General features: G+C 40.1%; 1 protein-coding gene across 2 annotated transcripts in view; it reads left to right on the plus strand.

The window, feature by feature from the left end:
* OXR1 (oxidation resistance 1) overlaps positions 1–26,267 on the plus strand; it is a 385,387-nt gene that overhangs the window by 158,225 nt on the left and 200,895 nt on the right. For both annotated transcript variants that reach the window (XM_080909421.1, XM_080909423.1), the window contains exon 3: positions 21,296–21,492. In XM_080909421.1, coding sequence (XP_080765547.1) covers positions 21,296–21,492 — 197 coding nt within the window. The remainder of the gene's footprint in view (positions 1–21,295; positions 21,493–26,267) is intronic.

Consider the following 26,267-nt stretch of genomic DNA (forward strand, 5'->3'; position numbering starts at 1 on the left):
TCAACAGAAGCACTGTGTGTAGATTGTCCAAGCATAGCAACTTTGAGAGACATTTCACAAATCCTTTGCTGGTTATGCAATAGACTCTGAGTACCTGGGTGCTGGCTAAATTGACTTAGAAAAGCCCAATACCTATAATCTTACTAAGCCGGCCTGGGGACTCAGTTAATGGAGTTATTTGAATCAGCAGACTTAGTGTTTTCTTTGTGGTTTTGACAGGTCATTTTTTCATCAACTAGGTGATCTTTTTCACTCATTCCGTTATGCTATAGTGCTGTACCTGATGCTTTTCTCTGAAGGTCAGGTAAAGATATCAGTCACACAACACTTGAAAAATAGTTATAGTAAATGTTGAGAGATGTAGTGATTTAAAAAGTCATCTATAAACTCTTTTATTAGTTAAGATTCTTGGAAGTATATACTGGGGTCTCAGTCACTTTATTTGATGATACTGTTTAGGTCTATTATTTAAAAATCACGTTTATATAAGGTGAACCCTATATAGCTCTCATTTGAGTTTCAGCATGACAGTGTGGTTAACTGAAATTACCTTATTGGAGGTGAAGAGGAAGAGCTTGTAGAGAATTGTGTGTGTGTACGTGTGTGTGTGTGTGTGTGTGTGTGTGTGTGTGTGTGATCAGTATTTGAATATATGTGAATATGTATGTGTATGCATTTGTGTATCAGTATGTGTGAATGTATATATGAGTGCATGTGTATATGTGCATATGTGTAAGTATGTGTGTATGTGTACTATCTGTGTATCTATGCATATACCTGTGAATGAGTATATATGTCTGTGTGCATATGTGTGAAGGTGTATGTTGACTGCATTTCTGAGCATGACCCGATATACGCTGATAGAGGATGTTTCCAGACACAATGTAAACGTTTTAATTTCTGGTCATCTGTGGTCCTAACTTTCTGAAACATGTATGTGCATTTCATAGGAAAACTCACTTATGGATTTATTTAATGCACTTTTAACCAGATTCACATTTGCTAGTCTTTTGTCTCTGATTTTAGATATGTGACTTTTTTTCTTATTTTAATTTCTTTCTATAACTTTGATCAGTAGTTGGCCTTATGCAGGAGAGACTGAAAGTTCTTCTAGAGACTACAAGAGTTTAAAATATATTATGGGTTATTAGTCCCACACTGAAACATTGTCTAAAATTCACTTTTAAGAAAATTCTATATTGTTTAAACATTAAGTATGCACACTTGGGAAGACAATTTTCTCAAGTGTATGTGATATTTACTGTCTAAATGATACATATGGAATACATAAAAAATAAACCAATCAAGGGAGCAATTTAAGTATAATGAAAATATTTGGGGATAAATATTCTCTGCATGGCAATTATAAAAATGTTGACTATTAATGAATAAGTTCATGTCACAGTTTAGCGCTCACCTATTATTTAGCTAGATTAAACTTTCATAGAGAATCTAAAGTTTCTACCCTTCCAACTGCAGCATACGACTTAGGACATATATTCAATCATATTTATATCAAGATTCATGTTTAAAAGAATGGCTGCATTTTTCTCTGTTCTAATTATATTCTAAAGTATGTGTAAGTGTGCACACATGCATATGCATGCACTCATATGTATTCGTGCCTGTGTGCACTCATGTGTACACATGCGTGTATGCATGTATGTCTGTGTGTGTGTCATTTATGTAAATAATAACTCTGGGACTCATACCAATAGATCACTTTGATATCTGACTCTGATGTTTATTTCCAAGACAATGTCATGTCGCATTGATTTTCCTCATTTTCTCCTACAGCAATCAACTAACGAATAAGGGTTGTGACTCCTTAGCAAAACATAAAAGCTACTGTTAAAAACAGACAGACTTAATCCCAATTTCTGTGACAAAGATAAAAGTCACTTTACTGAAAATGACTATTAATTACAACTTTAGCTTTGAGCTAATACTTAGTCATGAAAACTTGTAGCCTTTATTCAACACTGGTCAGCTGGGGTCATCCTGAAACTGGACAAATTGTACTTATTTGCTATGGAATGTCTTCTTTCCGGACCCTTTACTTTCTGTGATCCAAACCACAATGGAAGAAGGCTTTTTCTTTTTTCTTATTCCACAGCTTTGCCAATAAAAATAACAAATGCACTCATCCTTAGTTATCAACAGAGGTTTATTTTCCCCACAATGTATGGAACGTTTTACTTCTACTTTATTCAAAGGATGAACACATCCGCAGAGCACTGCCCCACTGCAATTGCTGCCCTTAATCCAACGAGTGTGTGACAAGAATTAGGAGCAAGTTTCACAGAACTTCATTCTTCTTCCTGAATATTTCCATAACGTGTGGAGTCTTGTTTTATGCAAACAGAATTGGTTGACATGCACAGGGAGATGAAGCCGTCTCTCAGTTGTGACTCCAGAAATGCCCTTGAGCTCCGACGGAGCATATGCAATAGTGCAGAGAACTGGGCTTCGCTGAGGCTCTGGCTGGCTTGTCGCTGTCTCTGCAGCGACTTGCAGTTGTGGGTTGCTGTGTGGATGATAAGGCAGAATTTCTGTTGCTTGTGACATTGAGAAGTGTACACTACATATATAGTTAAGGACACTTGCTTACTGTGACAAGACTCAAAAAGGCAGGTGTTGCACATAAGAACTGGTGTCTACCTTCTGGCCAAAGTAAATTAATATATATGAATGTATATATATATATACATTCATATATATTAATATATATATATATATATATATATATATATATATATATTACAAGTTGTTACAAGTTGTCATCATTGTGCATAGAATTTCTAAATCAGATCCTTAGGAATTACTCTAGAGAGTAAATGAGTTTAACCATTAAACCACAACATGTACCATAGCCAGACAAGTTGTATTTAAGCGTTCATTATTTTTGTGTGTGTAAAAAAATCTCTATACAGGAACAGTCATTTCTGAATAAGACAATGTCCTTTTAGGCACCGAATGTGTAACAGCATTGCAGCAGCATCTGAAACCCTGTTCTTAGTGCCGGGGAATTTTGTAGTTGAACAGGCCAGACCATCCTGACACTCTCACATCAGGAATGAAAGGAGCATAGAAAATGAGCGGTTAAATAATTTTCAAGAAAAGACATCCGTGATGAGGGGTCTGAGTGGAACACAAGTGAGAGTGAAGAGGAATTGACTACTTGTGCTTGGAAGGCAAGAGCAGTCATTCTGAGTTTGTGGCCTGGATAACAAGAACCAGCCTTGTGAGTCTTACGGAAGAAGTATTCAGCATCCGCATGCAGGAAGGACAATCGGTCAGTGGAGCAGGCAGTATGAGGAGGCATATTCGGACGGTCCATGTGGGAGGCTACAAGAGTGGCTTGGAATCTGCTCAGACGAGGTAATAAGCCCTTGAAGGGACTTACTCACATGACTACAGTTACATTTTTTAAAATTCTTGTTCTCTGTACACATTATGGGTGTAAAGAGAGACAGGAACAATAGAAGCTGTCCACAGTGGAATTAAGATGAGATGAAAGTGAGTTAGCCTAATGTGGCAGGCAGAGAACTTTTCCAAAGACTCTCCAAATTACCTGTGTCCTGAAATTGCTGCTGGGTCCACAGGAGAAAGTGCTGTTCCCTACAAAGTCTTCTACCACTGTGGAAAGGGAAGGGGGAAGTACTTCCTTCCCAGCTGATTTCTACTCCAAGATCTAAGGACAGTTCCAATTTTCTGCCTAAACTTTCCTCTGAAGTCTCCCAGGTTCTTAAGATCAAATTGGCTATGCTTTGACCGTTGTGCTGAGCCTCCAGTAAGAACCTGATACCTGTGGTGCATGCAATGAGAACTTTAACTCACTAAGTGGGTTTCAACTTCAAGAAGGTTAAGGTGAAGCTTAAATTCATAACTTATAGTACTTTGGGGTTGAGCCATGATCTGCAAGGCATTATTTTCTGGCCAATAGCAAAGACTCAATCAATCTGGAAGAGTACTCTGAACACATTTCTGTACAGAATTCTCACACACAGACAGAACCATTTCTTCAGAAGCTGTGCTTTGGGGGGGGGTGTTTTAGTTTTTTGTTTTGTTTTTTACTTAAAAGGACAAACACCACATTCTCTCATACTTTAACAAAAAATGGGAGAAGGACACTTGAGAGTTTGGCGAAATAGAAAGGTGACCAACAGGTGAGGGGAACAAGAGATGGCTGTGAACAGGATGAATAAAGTACATTATATTTGTGCATTAAAAATCATAGTAAAGCCATTGTTCTCATAAGAAATAGATTCTACTAAAAAGCAAAGTGCTGTGCTTTGGGAAGTCACTGAGAGGATCTTGTGAGTCAGCACAAGTAGGCCTGAGTCATGAGTGGAGCACCTGCAGGTGCTCCACATGGATCTCCGTGCTCCACACGGATCTCAGTGCTCCACCGTCATTGGTCTGAGTTCTTAGTGCATTTTACAAAGGTCTTTTTGAGATTTTGCTTTGTACTGAGCATCCCAGATCATCCCAGGCAGCCTGTCCTTAGCATGGAGCTCAGACACCTCAAAAGATCTGTCTGTCTGCTGTGAGTCAACAGAGACAAAGAGATGAGACTCATGGATCTGAACAAATGACCTTTCAAAGAGGAAACATCACCGGTGGAAGTTGGGGACCATTTCTCAGGTGTCCCGTGAGTACCTGTGTGTGCCCCCTGTGCCTACTGGATTTTACATCATAGCAAAATGCAAACATGAGTGGCAGTGCCCTTGGGGTGCTTTTGGTTTTGTTGTGCTTAATAAATCAGCTTACTCAGTCCACATGTATTGTTTGAAATATTATAAAAGCACCCATGCTAGCACTGGCTGTTCTAATAACATGGTTTCCCCACCCCTAATGTCTCCATGTTCTCCCAACTTGTGGGTTCTCTTGCTGTGGCTTCTGATTGCATTCCCAGCAATCTAGGCCCAGTAGTTAGCTGTCACAAATTCCAGTAGCCCTGTAAAAATCAAAACTCTAGAGGTTTGTAATTTATCAGTCAGATTTATACCAGTAAATTCTCAACCCACACAAAGTCCCCACAATGAACTCAGAGCCAATTGATAGTGATATAAACTGCCCACCTAGATTGGACAATTGTCCTGTAATAATCCATCCTGAATATGATATTCATAGCTACCTGCAGTTGTTTAAAGCCACACAGGTCTGGTTCATTCTTTTCTTCCTCCATCTTCCTTCCTCTCCAGTGTCTTCCTATCTCTCTCATCTCTAAAACTCTCAGCCCACCTTCTTTATCCACTGCCCAATCACAGGCCTTTCTTTACCTAGTGCCTGCCCTCGTCTGCATATAGCAACAATCCACACACATGTCTGCTCTTTATTATGATGTTTGATACACCCCTCCATTTTTGTTTAATATAACTTGCGTTTATATCCTGTTGTAATTGGTAGCTGCTTTTCTTTGATAAATCCCTTCTTAAAATAGTGAGAATTCATTTCCTTCCTGTGCTTACACTCTTACCTTGTCCTTCTGTTTTCTTTCTTAACTAATTCCAAAGTCACTTTTCTTATTCTAATTATTCCTAAGAGCATCAAATGACCACTCACAAATACTGAATCTGATTTCTTACTTTTGAGTAAGAGATAGTCTGAAATAATCATGTAGATTAGAAAATCTCTTATGGCGAATCTAAACTTTGGAAGAGTCGCCATGCAAGCACAGAACTTTCTATGGGTTTGTTTTATAAGTCATTCCCTTTTTATGACTTGAAATATAACATCCATCTGCTTTTGGATGTGGAGACCCCAGTCCGTAGCAGAAGCACTGGACTTTGAAAACTTGCAGCAACTTTACAGAAAGTATATGAAAGAAAAGAATAACAGGAGAGTTCAAATGTTGAGGCCTGAGAGGATGGATTACTTCGTAAAGTGCTTACTGTGCACAAGTGTCTTACTGAGTTTAACTTCCACATACCCTCCAAAATCTGGGCATGCCAGCTTGTATCAACCCTCTGATAGGCAGAGAAAGGCAAATCTCTGGAGTTCCCTGGCCAACCAGAGTAGCTAGATCAAGCAACTGTAAAAGATACTTTTTAAAAGTTTCTATTTATTTATTTATTTATTTATTTATTTATTTATTTATTTATTTATTTATTTATTTTAAGCTGGATATTTTATTTATTTACATGTCAAATGCTATCCCCTTTCCTGGTTTCCCCTGGTAAACTCCCTATCCCATCCCCCCCTTACCCTGCTTCTATGAAAGTGCTACTGCAAGCACCCACCTATTCCAGCTCGCTGCCCTAACATTCCTCTCACTGGGGCATCAAGCTTTTACAGGGCCAAGGGCCTCCCCTCTCCTTGATGCTGGATAAGACCTCTTCAGCTCTTTCAGTTCTTCCCCTAACTCCTCCAGTGGGGTCCCTCTGATCAGTCCCATGGTTGGCATTTAGCATCTGCATCTGTATTGGTCAGGGCCTGGCAGATTCTCTCAGAAAACAGCTGTTTTAGGCTCCCGTCAGCAAGGACTTCTTGGCATCAGCAGTAGTATATGGGTTTAGTGTCTGCATCCCCAGATGGGACAGTCTCTGGATGGCCTTTCCTTCAGTCTCTGCTCTAGTCTTTTTCCCTGTATTTCCTTTAGACAGGAGTAATTCTGGTTTAAAATTTTAGAAATGGCTGGGTGGCTCTGTCCCTCAATGGGAGGTGGGGAGGGTCATACCTAACCTCTGGATATGACCTCGACAGATTCTCTCTCCCCTTTGTGGGGTATTTCATCTAATGTCATCCCTGTGGGGTCCCGAGAGGCTCTTGCTTTCCAGGCATCTGGGAGTTTCTTGTTGCTACCCCTCGTTCCCCATCCCCCATTGCTACACACCTCTGTAATTTTCCGGACCTTTGTACGTCTCCATCTCCTCCCGGTAAAAGATACTTGATATCAACCTCTAATCTTTGCTTACACACACAGACACACACACTCACACAAACAATCCAATCAATTAACTTGAAATACCCTTGGATTAGAAGGACCTGACTCTGCTTTTGCTACATTCCTTGGCTGCTTCAACCTTTGGTAACACCAAATAAGAAAATGCCGCAATAGGACAAGCCAGAGAGCTCAGAGCAAGCCTGAAGCTTAAGCTCAACTCAAACTTAGAAACCGGAAAGGAATGGCTACTGTAGTCGCCTGGGATATCTGACAACAAATCGCAAAGTGCTGTTGTGTGATGTGTGTTCTGAAATTTACACGGGAAAGGACGCCTGTTTCTCATTGTGAAGAAATGACCCAGTAGGGTAGAATATGGCTGAGAGAGTCTTCGATATTGTCCTGGTGTGTCTGTAGCGGACGCGGGGGTGGGGACGGTGAGCTACACCCACCCGAAGAAGAAGAGGGGTGCACTACCCCATCTGTAGTACTGGGTTCTCTTGTTGACACTGACAAAGGCTGCCTTTGCTCACAGAGTGGAGACTTCAGGTGTGAGATCTGATGGGAAATGCTACAACGAACTCATCGAATACCTCAGTCCACCAAAGGAGGAGTCAGCTTTACACACCTAATGAAAGGCAGGAGCTGATGCCTGCCGGGAAGATACTTGCAGGGTAGCAAGGTGAGCCCCGAACAGTGAAGACGACTCGGCGGACGATGATTAGATACGACGAAGCAGAGAGGTGCAGGCTAAGTGTCCGATCTCAGGCTTCTATGTAGTCTGGAATACTGGTCTTTTCATTCTATGGCCTCAGAGTGGGAGTAACAAAGAGCCCAACTTGAGCAGTGAGTGAGCATGGGAAAGAGAGCTTCTTGGCTGTGCTCCGTGGGCTGCTTGTATCTTCCCAGTGAATCTATTGCCTTTTTTAGGAGTCGTTACTATGTGATTAGCAGGGTGCAGGGCACTGGACCTTTCAATGGGAATGGGATGATCTAACATGAAATAGTTTTTAGAGTGAGGCATTAGTCGGTGGTTTGACCTCTGCTAACACGACCCCTTAGATCCTAGTTCTGTCCCTAACCCTGACCCACTGCCGTCTGCAGGTTCAAAAGCCTTCAATCCACAATGGCTAGATTTCGTTTCTTTCTCTTTTGTGATAACTGTGAGGAAGGGCTGTATTTTTAAACAGTTGAGTAGTAATTTCATGAAATTTTTATGTAATTGGGTGTAAAGGTGTAATTTTACATGGTCACCGTTTTCTCTTGCATCTGTTAATATATATATAATATTTAGTTTCTCTGCATTTAACCTCAGCATGATATTTTTTCCCCTTCTGTTGCAACTTAAATATTGAGAACAATGAGGCCTGGGAACTGTACAGTAACTGTACAGTAACCTAACACACTTTTACATTTATGAAGGTCTTCTAGCTCCTGCCTGTTGATCAAATCACGCATCCAACGATGATTTTATCCAGTCTCGATGTATTGTATCACAACAATGAGTCAAGGAACAGATAGAGCATGCCTTTTCAAAAGATTTATGTTTAGTCTTGCATTTTTGTATATGAATGAAGGTGTAGGAGGGGAAAAGAGATAACTAAGTACAGATCCCTGGGAGCGACATTGTATATGTGGAAGACAATAGACAATGGACAATATTTCAGGAGTTTGTTCTTTCCATCTCTCTTGTTTCTGAGGCATGCTCTGTCTTGTCTCTGCCACTTTGCCCTATAAGGTAGCATCCAGCTGACTCCCCTATCACTCCCCCATCTCACCACAGGAGTTAGAATTGCAGACATATCTAGTTCTTCTCCATGAGTTTTCAAATACAAACTCAGTAAATGCTTTTATCTGGAGTCAGTTTGTTGACCCCACCATTTTTGAAACAATCCCTTAGTGATCCAGGGATCAATTCCTCTCTCAGGCTAGGCTTGCTGAGAAGAGAGCTCTGAGGTTCTGCTTGTCTCTGGATCCCTGACACGGGCATTACAAGCATGAACCCATGCCTGACTTTTTTTTCCAAATTTATAGAATATTCTCTGTATTTACATTTCAAATGTTATACCTTCTGCCCCCACTCCCCTCCCTCCTCCCCCTCAAATTGCTTCCATGAAGGTGCTCCCTCTCCCAATCACCCTCTCCACCTCAGTGCCTTGGCTGGTTGATGATGATGTTCTTCTCATGAGCTTGCAAACCTTTCAGCTCTTTCAGTCCTTTCTCTAGCTCTTTCATTGGGGTCCCTGTATTTAGTCTGATGTTTATATACAAGCATCCTCCTCTGTATCTATATGACTCTGGGAGAGCCTCTGATGTGACATCCATGTCTAGTTCCTGCCAGTAAACACTTCTTGGCATCAGCAATAGTGCTTGGGTTTGGTGGCTGCATATGGGGTCATTCTCCAGGTGAGGCAGTCTCTGTAGATCTTTTCTTCAATCCCTGCTCCTCTATTTGACCTTGTATTCCCCCCCCCCCGTTTTGTTGTCCCTTCTAAGAAGGACTGAGGCATCCACATTCTTGTCTTCCTTCTTTTTGAGCTTCATAAGTTCTGTGGATTGGTTTTATGGGTATTCTGAGCTTTTTTATATGAGTTCTGGCTATCAAATTCAAGTTCTGGATCTTTCAAATCAGAAGTATTACCAAGCCAACTGTCTACTCAATCCCCTCATCCCCTCATGACTATTTTCTAAAATTGTTCCTCATTTCTTCTCTTGTCCCTCCTAGAGACTGAATCTAGAACCTTGCGCATATTAAAATATTCTACCATTGAACTACAGCCCCAGCAATTAAGAAAAGGGGGTTTCAGTCAGCAATGTTCTGATATTTAAAGAAAATAAAAATTGTCATTTTCATTTTAAAGTATTTAAAATGACTCAAGACTATTCTGCACCCATCAATAGGATGATTTGGTGTAAAGAGATCATGGTAAATGAGAAAGATGTTTTCTATCCAATTCCTAAATGTATAAGTGAAACCTTTAGATTTTCCTGCTCTTTCTTATTCCTGTCTGGTGCCCCTCTGAGAAATTAAGAAGAGAGCTTCTCGTCTTTGTCATCAATTTTTTCTGTGACCCTCCAGGCTTGCCCAGATCATCTCTATTCACAGAAGCCTATCTTGATTAAGTTACAGACAAGTTGCCTTATGTTCTTTATAAGCAAAACTTCCCTTTTAGTCTGGTAGTCCATGGGCTTTGCACAGAATCTTTGTAATAGACCCTGTTAAAAATAAATGCCTTTAATCAGTAGAGTTGGCTAGGAGCCTAAAGTCTTAAAATAGTTTCATGTACTCTAATTTCTTCTCCCTTAAATGAGTAAACAGAATGCAATCATATGTTACAAATCATTTCATCAAAGGTAATGAAATTAAAGCTCAGCTCCGAGAGTCATTACAGAAGACTTTAACATTTTGAAGAATTTGCCTTCAAAATCCCTTAAGCTCTATCTGTAGATTTACATAATGTCTTTCCACGTTCAAGCTCTTCTAGCTCAAAGGAGAAGAACTTGAGGAAAAGAAGGTCCAGCAGCAAGCCCAAATAGGATCCAGATTAAGGGAAGGCCCCAAGGCCTGACACTATTACTGAGGCTATGGACCTATCATGATGGCTACCCTCCGAAAGACCCAACAAGCAGCTGAAAGAGTCGGATGCAGATATTTACAGCCAACCAATGGACAGAAGCTGCTGACCCCTCTGGTTGAATTAGGGAAAAGCTGGAAGAAGCTGAGGAGGAGGCTGACCCTGTAAGAGGACCAATAGTCTCAATTAACCTGGACCCTGAGATCTCTCAGACACTGACCGACAACCAGGCAGCATACAGCAGCTGATATGAGGCCCCCAACACATATACAACAGAGGATTCTCGGGTCTGGGCTCAATCAGAGCTGATGCACCTAACCCTCAAGAGACTGAAGGTCTCAGGGAGTTAAGAGATCTGTTGGGGTGGGTGGGGTGGGTCCATCTTCCTGGAGACAGGGGAGCAGGAAGGAGGTTTGGGGTATGAAGCAGTCAGAGGGCAGACTGGGAGGGAGATAACATCTGGACTGTAAACAAAAGATTAAATTAAATATTAAGAGAAATTAGAGTATATAAGCAATTCAGAATCAAAGGATCAGTTACTAGTTCTATCATAACATTAGCTATAACTGCAGTGGATTTAGTACTTTCCCATATTCCTTCCATATTTATAGTGAAATATGCTTTCAAAGTTGAAATTAGTTCTATTTAACAAGGAATTGTGCAGTTTGTACTAGGATTTCTAGCAAACCACTCCTGTGTACTATTTCATGTGTAGTGTGGATGCTAAATTCCTGATAATGTGAATCCCTGTGGTATGAAAATATGAATGTCTTGGGATGAGGACCAGGTCACACTGGTATTTTGTGGGGACACTTCATTCTGATGTTCTCTTAAATATTCCAGTTCCAATTGGCATTTCCAGAGGATACTTTTATTTTAGCCTTTTACATTGGTTTGAACGGACAAATGAGGATGATAATTACTGATTCAACTGGAGTCATAAAATGGCTACTGCAGTCACGGAGTTAGCCAGCATTGATGTTTTCTTCACCCCAAGAAATAGGTTCTTTGTTTTAATGCTTTTGGCTTTTCTTCTGAATGTGAACTGAGTATGCCCGATTATTTATTTTTTTTTTTATTTTGTTTAGAGCTGCTGACTTCTTGAATACATTGGATAGGAGGGGTAACAAAAGCCCTTAATTTCGCAAGTAGATTTTTTTTTTTTTAGGCATTTGCTCCCCAAAGCTCCTTTTAGTGAGCTGAGACTCTTTCGAAAACCACAGTATCCGACTTGGAAAACCTGCATTCTCAGCAGCTCCACTGCTTCAAATACCCTGACATTAGCTGGTTTGGGAAGCAAGGAGGCAGCTGTTAAGTATTGAGCCATTGGAATACGCAGTTCTCCGGGTACATTCAGGTTTGTAGTTGAGCACCAGACAAGAAATACTTAGCGCCATGGGAATTTGAGCAGCGCCTCTTCGCATCTCAAATTTCATTAGTTAGGTTTACCCCCCTGTTTAACAATATCTTGTACCTTATGCTCACAATGGCTCTCTTGTCTAAAGTCACTTCACGTCATGGGTGCCACTATCTAGGCAAGAGCACGATGGCTCAAGAATCTTTCAGAATCTTATAACGCTTGGACTGTAAAGGCTCAAATTTCACCCCTTTTAGTGCTGAGTGTGAAATTTAGTTCTCAACGTCCTGGCTTGTCTCCGGCTTTCCAAAGTTGTCACCTCATCACTTTTGATGCTGTCATTTGATCCTTCTGCACATAGGGAATATGATGCCTTTCGCTTAATTGTTCATGATTAATATAATATATAATGCATGGCATTAGAGCTTTGTCTGTCAAACATTATAAATGGTTAATAACTGCTCATGTTTGTTTGCTTTTGTTTAAATCAAGAACTTAAATGACACTAAGGATAGGAAAACTATTCTTCTGATGCCTTTACCAGATATCAATTTAATTCTCTGGCAGCATTTTTACATTAGTATTAATATTTCAAGTTAGAAATGAGAAAATTGAAGCAAGGAAATATTGAATTTTTTTCCAATTCTAAACAACTACTTCATGTGAAGTTAGGGATTTAGATCTGGGGGGAAAAATGCCTACGCCTGTAGTCTTAGCCCTATAGGGTTGTTCCAGGGTGAATAGCCGATCATATAGAAATGTGGCTTCTAAATATATTGTTACAGTTTCTTTTCTTATCCCTGGGACAAAATAACATGACAGATGCCACTTAAGGGAGGAGGGTCCATTTTGGCTCCTGGTTATAGGTGATCATGGCAGGAAGACATGGCAGTTGGTCTGGATTTCTCTGTAGTTCAAGGAGTGTGAGGTAATAACCTCCTGTCTTCACATCTGGGCATATCAGTCAACCTTGAAGGCCTACCCCCAGCAACCTCCCATTGTTATATAGTTCACCATCCCAAAGAACTCACAGTCCCTGCAAACACTGCCACTTTGGACACCAAGTGATGGAAGGATGATTCCAGTTATGAAGTCAAGTAAAAAGAAAGTGTAAGTTTCTGACACTTAAGGCAAAGTGATAACATGCCATAGGCAGACAACTGGGATAATGAGACTTTTGGAAGATGCAAAACATGAGAGACAGGGAAAAATTGAAAGTGTGGTTTGGTCAGACTTAGGTGGAAGATTATAGGTCGAAGGGTTTCACTTTGTGAGAGGGAGAGAAGAGGGTGAGACCCCAACAGTATGACAAGTGAATCCAGGTTCAGTCACTACTGGGCCAAACTCTGGCTTTTAGATGCCCATTAAATCCAAAAGCTGTAGGTATTGGACTCAAAAAGTGAACTGCAACTTACTGAAACTTAATCAAATAGTAACAGCAATTCCAATATAAATCATAAATTAATTATTTGAGAGTAAAATTTGACTGATGACTTTTTAAATTGTCTAATCCTAAAGGTTTTCTACCAGTTTCTTTATTATTTATGATACTTGGACCTCATATTCCACCTTCAACATATCGGGCCTCCTCTAATTTTCATCTGGAATGTTCTTGAACCCCATTTTACAGTTAGAAATGTATTAAAGCTCCACACATAGTTCCTCATCTACTCTACTTTCTTCCACATGGTCCCCTGGACTTTTCCCCTGACTCTGAATTGAAGTTTTGGCTCCTGCCTCTGCAAATAAAAAGTCATAAGTTCATGCAAATGAACCCACTAATGTGTTTCTTTTCTGAATTAGTTCAGAATTATCAATTGAACTGGCATATTGTGTACCAAGCAAGTGGCACCATTTTGTCCCTTCTTGTCCACTCTTGCAAAAAATCTAACTTCTAGAATGTGCACAGCCTGTTATGAAATGCAGGGCACTTCCTACACATTTAATGCAGATAGTATTACCAGGTTAACTGTGTGTGTATTGGAATTCCAGGGGACAGGAGTAGATTAGTTCTTTTCTGTTCACAAGTGGAAGAAGAAGAGAAAGCAAGGATTGTGAAATACCAGGCCATCTGTTTTGAGGAGCCAAGCCAACCAGGATGGTTCCTTTACCCTATCTCTAGTCTCCATTAAAGTTAGGACACTCTTTTAAATTTCTTGAAATGCAAATTTTATTTAAAAAGATCTTTTTTGGTGCCTATTAGGAGATTACTTTTGTGTCTTCTTGTAACATTTTACTACAGGGTATTTTATCTCTCATACACACCTACATATTCCATTATGTGATATTTACAGTTATTTTACACATTTAATTAAGAACATTGTTTAAACTTTAAAAAGACTTCCCCTTTGTGAAATTTGGAAATCAAAGGTAGCATTTAGCAAGTTTTCCTGTCTACTGTAATCACTGAGTTTAGAACTCTTGGAGTAATTCAATTACCCACACAATTCTGCTTTCTAAGATTGTGCAAAAGCTTGTCTTAAGCAAATCAGAAAACCTCCTAGGGATCCTCTATATGTTAACAGAAGTAATAAATACATCACCCTTCAAGTCCCATATGGGAAGGATGTTTATAGAAGAAGTAGAGAAAGCAGGAAAACGGTGTTTTCTTTTTCCTTTGGCTTTTCAGACTACAAAAGTATAGTAGGCCACTTTGGAGTTTTTCAGTGAAACAGAACCTTAGCAGCTATGGTGCCTACCAGCTTCTACAATGTAAGCCATGATGTCAGTTGTTACGTATTGGTTTGTTTTCTTACCTGTTACTGGTTTTACTTCATAGGAGTAAATGCTCCATGGTGGTAGGTATCTTCTCTTTGGGTTCTTCTCATGTCCCTAAAGAACCCATTCTGGCTCATGTAAAATAGCCATGGTACAGAGGGAGCTCATTTCTCCTTGCCACTTTCACTGTGTTCTCTTTTTGGGGAAGACTAAGAGTTTCGTTTCGATCATTGTGCCACTAGCCATTACATCACTGAAACAAGGAGGGTAAAAGTCGCTCAGTTTTTCATGGAACTTATTTAATGAATTACTCAGAAAGAGGCAAAAAGTATACATTTTTAATAAAGTTAATATGCTCAGTGCTTGGATTACATAAAAAACCTCACTAAAAGGCCCAGCAATGTCTAAATTTGCCATCAGTGTAAAAACGTAACTGTGACCCTGCTCACACTTTAAACATTGTACGTAGTTTGTCTTGGTTCTGCTTTTTTCTTTTGTTTGCTTGTTGAATGTTAAAATAGGTGCTTCCCTGGGAGCTGTATGCTTTACCCTATTGTAGATAATGGCAACACTGGTTCTTTTCAGCACTCTTGGAAGACGTCAACTGGAAACACATCTCAGTTCATTCTCCATCCTTCTCTTCTGCAGAATGTTTCCTACTGGTGAGGAGTGAGGGGTACTCTCCTATAGCACCTTTCTCCAATTCCTGTAGAATAAGGAAGTATCCTTTGAGTAATACATGTTGTCTCTTGATATCAACATTGTCACCTCCTGAACTGCAGAGAGGACTTGCCCTTTAATTAACCATTTAATTTTTTTTCTTCATTTAGTTCTGCACTAAAATATGCCTGTTTCTTGAACTCCCACTTTTTCACAGTAATAGTATATCACCAAATAGCAGGAAAACTAGTATGTAAATTGCAAAATATTGCATCAGGATTTTAGATTTATGTTAGATTGGGCATCGTGTTTTTCTTTTGTTAAAAAAAAAAACAACAAAATAAAATATACTAAAATGAACAAATGCTGACGCATCGAAATTTGACAAGATAAATCAACAGAAGGAACACATACCAAGATAAAATGCAATAATCAGAGACCCACTTGTTTGAACACTCAATTAAATTTCATTAAAAATTCTACACCGGAAGTTATAATCTGTAATGAGAGGACCTGGTGCCGACCCGTGCAGGCTCTATGCCTGCTGCCTCAGTGTCTGTGAGTTCCTATGAGCTTTGGTTATGTTGATGTAGAGGGTCTTGTTCTCCATCCCCTCTGCTTCCTCACTTTTTCCACCTCATCTCCTGCAGGGTTCTCTGTGCTTTGAGGAGAAGAGTTTTACAGAGACAAGCCATTTAGAGCTGAGCATTCTCTACCTAATGTCTGGCTATGGGTCTCTGTACTTGCTTTCATATGCTTCAGGAAGAAGTTTGTCTAATAACAGCTGATCAACGCACTGATCCAGGATTACAGTGGAATTTTAGGAGGAGTCATTTTATCACTCCATTTTTTGTTGTCATTATTTTTGAAGTCCAGTGGTATTTGGTTTTATTCAAAGACTCTGGTTTTTTTGGTCACCCAAACAGTATTGAATGTGGGATCCATCTCATGAGATGAATCTTCAGTAGTTGGTTGATGACTCCCACAAATTTGTACCACCGTTGCCCTAGCATATCTTGCCTCCATTGTAGGTCGCAAGCTTTGTAGCTATGTTTGGTGCTCACCTTTCTCTTTTGGTAGCAAGAAGAGTATGCACTCCTATACCAAAGACTCTAGAACCAAGGGGTTAAGGCACCGTATAGGCACCTGCTTGAACTCTCCATCGTCAATGAGTTGTGAAGGTATTTCTGCAACAGGGCTTTGCTGTCAGTTTGTGGAGAGCAGCCTACTGTCCTGGGGAAATAGCTTGGGTTGTTTGGGAAGTCCCATGGAACCCCCTTGGTCAACAACTCCATTAGATATAACCCAATTAATTCCCTTCCTGGAAGCTTCATTTAGCTAACTGGGATTCTGTCTCTCCCATTGTTTGATGGTTTCATTTAGATTGTCTGTGTATATGAAACATCTTAGGAAGTTTCTACTGTACTGGGTTTCTATACTAGCCTCCAAATGGCTCTTAATTTTCAGCTTTTTTTCTCTGCGTTCACTCCCCCAACTCCTTCACCTCTCTGCCTTCCCACTTGGTCCTCCAGTTCCAGCCCCATCTTCCACCATCCAACCATAATTAATTAATCCATGTCCCTTTCCTAAGGAGATCTGTGCCCTCTGTCTCATTATCTACCCTATGGTTCTATGGATTATAGCTTGGTTATCCTTGACTTCACAGCTAATATCCACATATAAGTGAATACATACCATATTTATCTTTCTGGGTCTGGGGGTACATTACTTGAGAAGATTTTTTTTTCTAGTCCCATCCATTGGCATACAAATTTCATGATGTCATTTTTAATAGCCAAGTAATAATACTCCGCTATGAAAATGTACATTTTCTTTATCCATTCTTCCGTTGAGGGACAGCTAGACTGTTTCCAATTTCTTGTTATTATAAATAGAGCCACCGTGATCATGGTTGATCAAGTACCTTGGTTGAAGAATGATGAATCCTTTGGGTGTATGCCCAAGAGTACAATTGCTAAATCTTGAGGTAAAAATTACCATGTTCCTGTGTAACTGCCACACTGATTTCCATAATATATACATAATATGTACATAGTATATACATATTTATACAAGGTTGCACTACCTCCAACAGTGGATGAGTGTTCTTCTTCTTCCACAGCCTTGCCAATGTGAGCTGTCCCTTGTTTCATTGCTCTTAGCTACTCTAACATTCAAAGTAGTTTTGATTTTCATTTACCACATGACTAAGGATATTGAGTTTCTCTTCAATGTGCATAGATGTTGGCTATGGGTGTGCTGTAAACTGCCTTTATTATGTTGATGTGTGTCCATTGTATGCTCTGTCCAGGACTTTTATCATGAAGGAGTGTTAGATGTTTTTTTCCCAGAGGCCTTTTCTGCACCTCATGAGATAAGCATGTGGATTTTATCCTTCAGTTTGTTTATTTGGCAGATTACATTAGATGACTTATGTATGCTGAAATATCTTTGCATTTCTAGGATGAAACCTACTTGACATGGTGGATGTTCTTTTTGATGTTTTTGGATTTGTTTTTCATGTATGTTATGGAGTATTTTTGAAGCAATGTTCATAAGGAAAAGTGGCCTTCAATTCCCAAGTCTTTATGTAGTTTGGGTATCAGGAGAAATGGGCCTCATAAGATGAATTGGAAAATGTCTCTTCTTTTTCTAGTTTGGGAAATATTTGGAGGAATATTGGCATTTGAAAGGCTGGTTGGATTGTACGCTAAAACTATCTAGCCTCATTTTGTTGTTATTGTTTTCTTGGTGTGTTTTTTTTTTCTTTTTGATTATTGGTTAGGGAACTTTTAATGACTGCTTTTATTTCTTTAGGGGTTATATATTTGTTTAAATTGCTTAACTGATCTTGATTTAACTTTTGTAAGTGATACCTATTGTAAAAACTATCCATTTTTTAGACATTCAAATGTGGTAGAGTACAGGTTTTAAAATTATGTCTTCAGGATTTTCTGGATTTCCTTAGTGCCTGTTGCTATACCCACCCCCCTTTTCATTTCCGAGTTTATTCTTTATCTGCCTTCTAGTTAATTTGGATAAGAGTTTTGAATCTTACTGATTGTCTTCAAGAACCAGCCCTTCATTTTATTGATTATTTCAAATTTTTGTTTTTATTTTATTGGTTTCAACCCCTGTTTTGATCATTTCTTTTGTCTATTTTTTGGGACGTGATATCTTATTTTTCTTGTAGAGCTTTCAGGTGTGCTGTTAAGTTACTAATATGAAATCTTTGCTTCAGTTTGGATTTTCTCTAGTAATGTTATTTCATTTTCAGGTCTTGAAATTTTCAGGTCTTATTAATTTCTTCGCTCTCTTTGTGTTTTCATAGATTTCTTTAAGGGATTTTATTCATTTCCTCTTTAAGGACCACTGTCTTTTTCATAGAGGTTGTTTAAAGGTACTTTTTCTCCTGCTTTCACTGTGTTGGAATATTCCAGGCCTGCTGCGGTTGGAGACATAGTGTCATGGCTGTTATTGTGTTTTTATGTTGGTGACTGAGTATATGGGATGGGGAAGATTCTAAATCTAGGTGTTGATATCTAATCTTGTCTTTGTTGGGTGGGCATTTTGGTTCTCCGTTTCTGATTCCTCTCTTGTTCCTATGGAGTGTGGTAACTGTGTGTGGCCTGCTGTTGTTGCCCTGATAGGTGTGCTCACTCTGTCCCAGTTAAAAAAGTTTCTGAGTATTGGAATTCAAAACTCAGAATGTGGCTGGGACTAGGTCTAGGAAGGCAAAGGAAGTGTTCTAGCCAGAACTGCTTAATTAGTCCCCTGGGAATGGGAACAGCAAGGGAGGAGAGGCCACAGCAGAAGGTCTGCTATAGAACTAGGGACTGGACCTCAAGGGATGGAGAGAGTTAGGAATATCTGTGATTAGTCCTACTTGCTTCACTGGTCAGAATGGACCAGGGGTTCACTGGGTGTGTGCCTCCTTAGAGGTGAGGACTGGGCTTAACCAAGGAGGGGGAAAGGGGATGTTAGGAGGGGAAGACATTTGGGATCCACAGGAGATGGCTGTATTGCAGGAGACTGTTCTACTACAGTCTACAGTGTTCTGTTGTTGATCTGGTTGTGAGACTGGGGTAAGGGGGCTTGGATTTGGAAGACCAGAAGCAGAGATGAAGACCTGCAATCAGGCTACATGCTTCCGTGGCTGGAATCCATTCTGCCTGGTTTTGAACTGCATGTAAATAGAATTTCTCACTAACCACAAGTCTCCGTCACCATTGCTATGTAAAATTCAGTAGCCACGGACTTTGAAGGCACTTTACGTTCCTGTGTAGTAGGAATTCTGCTGGTAGGGATACTCCCAGACATGACGTCTAGCTAAGATATGCGTATCTGGGGTCCTGGGAGATACGGATAGACATTTTTCCAATGTGATCTTGTCATAGCATCCTCCCACTGAGGCATGGGTCTTCCGGTAATGCCTCATCACCATGGTTTCAACTGTTTTACATTTTACTACTGTCCTTCCTGTATGTGTTTGAATGCAATATGGCTTCATTCGTATGTCTCGGGAATAATGCCGTTCAACACGTTGGTTTGAGTAAAATATTTTCATGGATATTCAAGTAACACAGGTTCTATGGAAATAAAAATACTAATTATATTGGTGATAATTAACTGACTAAAACGTATGCAGCTTTCGTGAATAAAACATATGTTCCCATGTAGGGTTTTTGTTCAGGTACATTTGAATCAGGAGAAGCTTACTGAAGGCAAGTTGTGAAATTTGCTAAATGGCACGAAGCTCCCCAGCCCAAGCCTTTGAAGGCCTTTGAAGGCCACCATTAAGCCGGTCCCCCAGTGCTGAGCAGGGTCTGACATAGAGAAATTAGATAGAAAGCAGGGTTCTGAAAACCCTAAATACATGATCAGGGCATGAAAATATGCCTAATTTTTAGATAGTGACATGCATTTAGGTGTAATAACCATAAAAAAATGTGGACAATTGCTAGACTTCCTATAGGGATGTGAATATTTTTAAGATGGCATATTTGCTTTCAGAATCATTACAGTAAATGAAGCTTAAGACCTAATAATATTAGTTGTGAGTTAAAAACATTTGAAAGTTTGAATTGAACTGATGATTCATAGTAAGTTTTATAATCCCAATATCTACATGAACGCAAAAAAAAAAATATTTTGTGGATAACCTTGACTTTGCACAATAAACTTTGACAGCTCTTAAGGATGTACACATGAGGCAAACAATGATGGTTACTGGGCATGTGTGAAGACATGGGGCAGAGGCTCTCACCCTATCATTAAGGATAACTGGTTAAGCTAAAAATCACTAGTAGTTGGAGGTAAGGAGATGGGTCAATGTATATTGTCCTGGTTATGCAAGCCTAAGGACATCAGAGCAGACTTCAAAGCCATCTGAGAACCCACATGAAGGATGGTAACACGTCTGTCATTCTAAAACATGGAAAGCAGGAACAGGGGGCCTCTGGGGCAAGCTGGAAAATGAGACCAGCTGAGTTTTTGTGCTCTGTGGTCAGCAAGACAACCTGTCTCTGTAAATGAGGTGGAGAGCAGTCAAGGAAATCATTAATGTTGACTTGTCTTACCATTGCACATGGGTGCATATGCACAAGCACACACACTTGCACACACACACACACACATACATGATACATGAGAAAGGAAAAAGGTATTAGTATATTAGTTAAAATATAATCGTGTTTATAGTTTGCTGAGTTGCAATTACTTATGACTAAATTTTACCTGATTCTGAGTGTGGCCTTCGTTGCTACGTTACTTTCATCCGCCCACCACGTGCTGTTTGCCGTCACTAAGATAATAGAAATCCTCCATCACACTATGTTTTGATATATCTTAATGAGCCGTTCAAAACAATTAGGATCACTTTTCTAATTGGTTTAACCATTTTTATAATTGCTTAATACCCCTTTAACTAAATTATCTTAAACCATTAGTGGGAAGTTTTGTAACTTCCAAATAGACCAGGTTCTAATTTAGGACCAAAAGTGACTATAGTGCTAAAAATTAAAGGTCATACTGTAGGTAAATGTGCAACAAGCATCTCTTGACTCAGTATTCAGTGTGTGTGCTGTTCTTCACCTGTAGGTTGAAGAAAAAGTCCCAGTCAGTCGATGTTACTGCTCCAGGGTTCAACCCTTTGGGCGGTGCAGGAAAGCAAACGCCACAAGCCAGCAAACCCCCGGCACCCAAGACTCCCATCATCGAAGAAGAGCAGAACAACTCAGCAAACACCCAGAGGCATCCTTCCAGGAAAAGCGAACTGAAGAGGTTCTATACCATTGGTGAGTGTGAGGGGATTTACAAGGGAACTCGTACCACTTGGACGGACGGCTTTGCGGATGCAGGATTTGCTTAGTTAAGCGAACCCATTCCTGATTGCACAATTGTGCGCCTTTCTGGTGGTTTATGTGGACATTTTCTTACATGGTCTAAACGGGGAGTTGGGAAGATGCAAAATTACCCAAATCTTTAACAAAGTTGGGTAAGAAAATGGGCTCAGTGGCCATCTATAGCTGAGCAGAAGAGAACATTTTTTTTTCGGATTTTTAACTTTATGGGTTACTATTTTCATTGTAGCCATCCTCAGCCCACGCTGTTCTTATAGATTGTCTTTGTTCTTTTCATGTTCCCTCTGGGCTTCTGAGTCTCTGACCCTGTTCTGTCAGGTTGTAAAAACAGTGGCTGATGTCAGCTGATTGTGGAGCCATTATGAAGGGAGAAAGTTATTGTATTCTGAGGAACAAGTTGCGGTTGGAGAGCTGTTTGGATTTCTCATGTTACAAACTTCAGGGGTATAAAGTCCGGAAATAATCATATCAGAAAGCAGAAGGCTGTGAACAGAGTCTTGTAGTTATTAGGCTGTGTCCCCAGGCAGAAGAGTGCCCAGGAATTTTGAACTTTGCTGGAAACTGTTACATAACGGGACCAACTACATTAAGCTGAAAAAATTCTGTAGACCTGCCTTTCCAGCTGGTCTTTGAATAAGTGAATTTTCAAAAGTTACAGTGTTCAGCATTTCAGGTAATTTTAAGATGAAAGGCTTTGTACCTGGGGACGTGGCAGGTGGTTACGTTGTGGATAAGAGCTAGGAAGATGGCTACTTGGTCCAGCATGCTCCTAAATTTGGAGGAATTTGGTTATGTTTGACCATATAGTGGGAGCTGGGGTTTTAGTTAATCAAAATGCTATTGGGAAAGCTGAATATTTCTGGTACCTGCCACCCCACAACCTCAATATGGGGTGTTTGCCTGAAAAATGACTATTTTTCTGAGGTACTTCAGACTTTTACTATGTTTAAATATTCACATATACATCAAATATTTTATGTGTATAGATTGTAACCAGGAAACTAGGTTTCTAGTTCTAAAATCCAGGGCATGTTCTGGTTTCTTATGAGTCATCACGTTCTTCAATCGTGACGAAATGCCTTGATTAGACTGTGTGCTCTTTCAGAATTGGCCAGTCAAGGCTGCTTTCCGTTTCCTCCACTTTCCCCTTCTCATCCTTGGTCTACTCATAGCTCTTAATGCTCTAATTAATGTTTTCAAGGCTTAAAAAAAACCACAGGTAGAAAGCGCAGTGTTTTACGGGCTATCTGTCCTCACATACTTTGTAAGACAGTACAGCCGACAGGTGCATATTCCCACCTACAAAACCTAATGTCAGCACAGTTCAAAAATGAATCGTCCAGAAAGTTCCCACAAGGCGTATGTCACTGCCTGTTGCCAGGGTCCTTTGCTCCTGCTGTTTGTCACCTACACAACCTTTTCTGCTTTTCTGATTTAGGAACTGATTGGAAGAGTGTTTTGCCTTCCGGAAATAAGATCTATCTTAGAGACTCTGCATTCTGTCGAAATAAGACAAAAAGAGAGAGACGCTAGCAGACTTGACCATAGGGGATAAAAAAAAAATTAAGGCCATAGAAAAATGGAAGTCTCAATGTTATATTTTAAGACAGAAGAGTAAGCTGTGGGTTATTTATTTATTTATTCTGTGTGCATGCTTGTGCACACACATTCATAGGGTATACTTACCTACCTGTGTATGCAAGCTTCTGCCTGTGTGTACTAGGTGTACTTGCCTGTGTACATAGTTGTACATGTGTGTATTGACTGTACTTACCCGTGTGTGTGTGTGTGTGTGTGTGTGTGTGTGTGTGTGTGTGTGTGTGTGATTGCCCATGTATATGTTGAGTAGACTTGCCTATGTGCATACATGGAAATCCAGATGTTGACTTCAAAGATCCTTTTTATGGTTCTTTATCTCACTTTATGAAACAGGATGTCACCAAGACTCACAGTTCCCTAGGATCTGCTTATCCTGTCTCTAAGTACCAGTGATACAGGCATATCCTACCTACCATACATGATTTTTGTCTAGTTCCTGGGTATCTGAGCTCCCATGCCTGCACTGAAAGCTCTTCATGCCCCGAGCCATCTTCCCAGCCTCATGGCAAGGTTTTTATTAATGTATTGGCGACGGTTTGATTTATTATCCATATCAAAACCATGTTTAATTACTGTGTTAAAAGAGTTGTTTGGATTCTCAGCTTTAGTGTGTCTATATAACCGCTTCTAATTTGACTCTCCAAACATTATTTTTAAGGCTAAATATACATCAACTATGTAATTGAAAGTTCATTTCATAAATCAGACCTATTTCAGCAACCCTTCATTTAAAAAAAAAAAAAAGTGCCAGTAGTGAAAAACAACTGCATTTTAAAACTCTGTGTGGGTTACAGTTCTCTTTGGGAATGGAGCAGAAAGAATGACTATTATATGTTCAATTCCATGTGTTTATTAGAATTACTTACAGGCTGTGGTCCAGCTAGTCCAACCATGGTTATCTGATAGAAAGTCTAAGAGCCCAATAGTTGTTCTGTCTGCAAGTCTGGGTGTCTTGGCTGGTCTTCAGTATACTCCAGAATCCCAAAGAAGTGGCCTCTAGTGCCAGGGAAGAAATAGACTGTCCGGTGTGGCCCAGAGCAAGCAGGCAAACAGCAAAAGATTCTTTCTTTTACATTCACTATCTAGGCTGCCATTGGAAGGTGAAGCCCAGATTTAAGGTGAAACTTCCTCCCTCAAAGAATCAGGATTTATGGTGGTGGGTCTTCACATTTCTAGAGATTCAATCAAGAGAAATTCCTCACAGGTAAACCCAGAGACTATGGAGTGGGGTTGACAACCACGAATAGCTATCACATGGTCAATCAGTAATTTTGTATTTTCCAGAAAAAAAAAGAAAAAAGAAAAAAGCCCCTATATCCCATCTCAAGTAATCCTCGGAACAATTCTGCTATGTTCTGTCTTTACAGGTGAGGAATCATGTCTAAATGATGTGCAAGAAGTAGTCATGAGCCATAGATGACAGGCTTTGCACAAAATTCAGTTCACATTTTAACACTGAAGAGGTAAATCTGTCATTGAACAGGAAGCCAGCCATTCCTCACAGGGTTGAACAGAGATATTCTATGGGTGACATAGTGCAGTGACATTTTAGGAGGTATCCTAAATAATCTAATGGAAAGAGACTATACCAATCAACCTATAGGCCAGCTAGGCAATCTGCCTTTTCTTGGAAGGGTGCCTTACAGTGTCTCAATTCAGGGTTTGTACAACTGAAAAATCCCAGGGTGCCCTCTGGTGGCACTGTGCAGTACTACAATGAAGTTGATCTACAGTTCTTTACGGTCACTATATTTAAATCAAGCTAGAAGAATTTTTGATTTTAGCAAGAGCTAGAACGATTTAAAATGCCTCTTCGGGTTAATGAGAGATGTATGTAGCTTCTCTAGGAATTGATTTCTGACCCCAGTTATTCTTCACAAACTTCTGTGTAGCATTGAGAGAATCTGAAGAAATTGAATTAGTCCTCTTCACACACATGGCTGCCTTCTCTTGACCTTTATTGATCAGACGGTGTTCACTAAACGTAACACCACATCAAAACTTGATAGCACCCAAACTCACTTTTATGGAACAATCAGTCTTTGGGTAGGTATAATGAAATTTCATTTATTTAGAATAAGTAGGGTGAAAATTACCCTGTCTTTATGAAGCCTGAATCTTCCTTTGAACCTTTAAAAAGTAAAAAGAAGTCAGCAAATGACTTCAGGGTCCTGGGTAAGAGAGTTCTCTGTTGGCCTTGGCCGCCAATGGTCACCCTCAACGGGTGATTTGGGCAGTTGAACAGGATGAGTGTCCACAGTCGATACAGCACAGCTGAGATTTGTCCAGGGTATCACAAGAATGACGTAAGCACACTAGGTAGGCTGGGTGCTTGGGAGACTTTGATTAAGGATGGAGAAGTCTTTAAGCTCTTGAGACTGAGATGCCTCTAAGCGCCTTCCCGTTGGTTTAAGTCACATCCATGCTACTGTAGAACTCTGCTCCATTATCACTGCCAGGCAGCGACTACTCTTGGTTCTGAGATGCCACTTGCCTACTTTACCCATTTCAATCCCTCTGTCTCTGAGTCTGGTCATTCTGTGTCCAGTTCCTACCTCTCCCGTCTTCCCATTGCATAGCAACCAAGAACATTTCTTGCTCGTAACACCTGAAATTCATCTACCCCCATGTCCTGTTTTTATGTCCACATAACCTCATTATAGAAGGGACAAAGCCCATCCCAGTCCCAGTGATAAGAACCAAGTCGGTGGGGTGCCAACGGGGCAGGAAACTGGAGCATTGATTGGCTTAGAAGCCTTCTGAAAATGTTTATGCACCTCTAGTAAATTCACACTGAAATACCAACACAGCTCACAAAAAGATCCCTGAAACTGTAAGCAAGCCCAAATTAAATGTTTGCCATTATAAGAGTTGTCTTGGTCATGGTGTCTCTTCAGAGCAACAAAACTTTAATTAAGGCAGAAAGAAGTTTGTACCAGGGAGTAAGGTACCTGTAGTAGACCTTACTATTCTTTTGTTTGGAGGAATGTGGATTTGGGGGTTTGGGGAAACCATGGAATGCTTTTAATGGGGCTTAATAGGCCATACTGGTAGGAAAATGGAAGACAGTGATGCTGAAGGTGGTTTGACTTGGGGCAGGGGGGTGGCTG

The sequence above is a fragment of the Micromys minutus genome (assembly GCF_963924665.1).
Source record: "Micromys minutus genome assembly, chromosome: 33".
Lineage (NCBI taxonomy): Eukaryota > Metazoa > Chordata > Mammalia > Rodentia > Muridae > Micromys > Micromys minutus.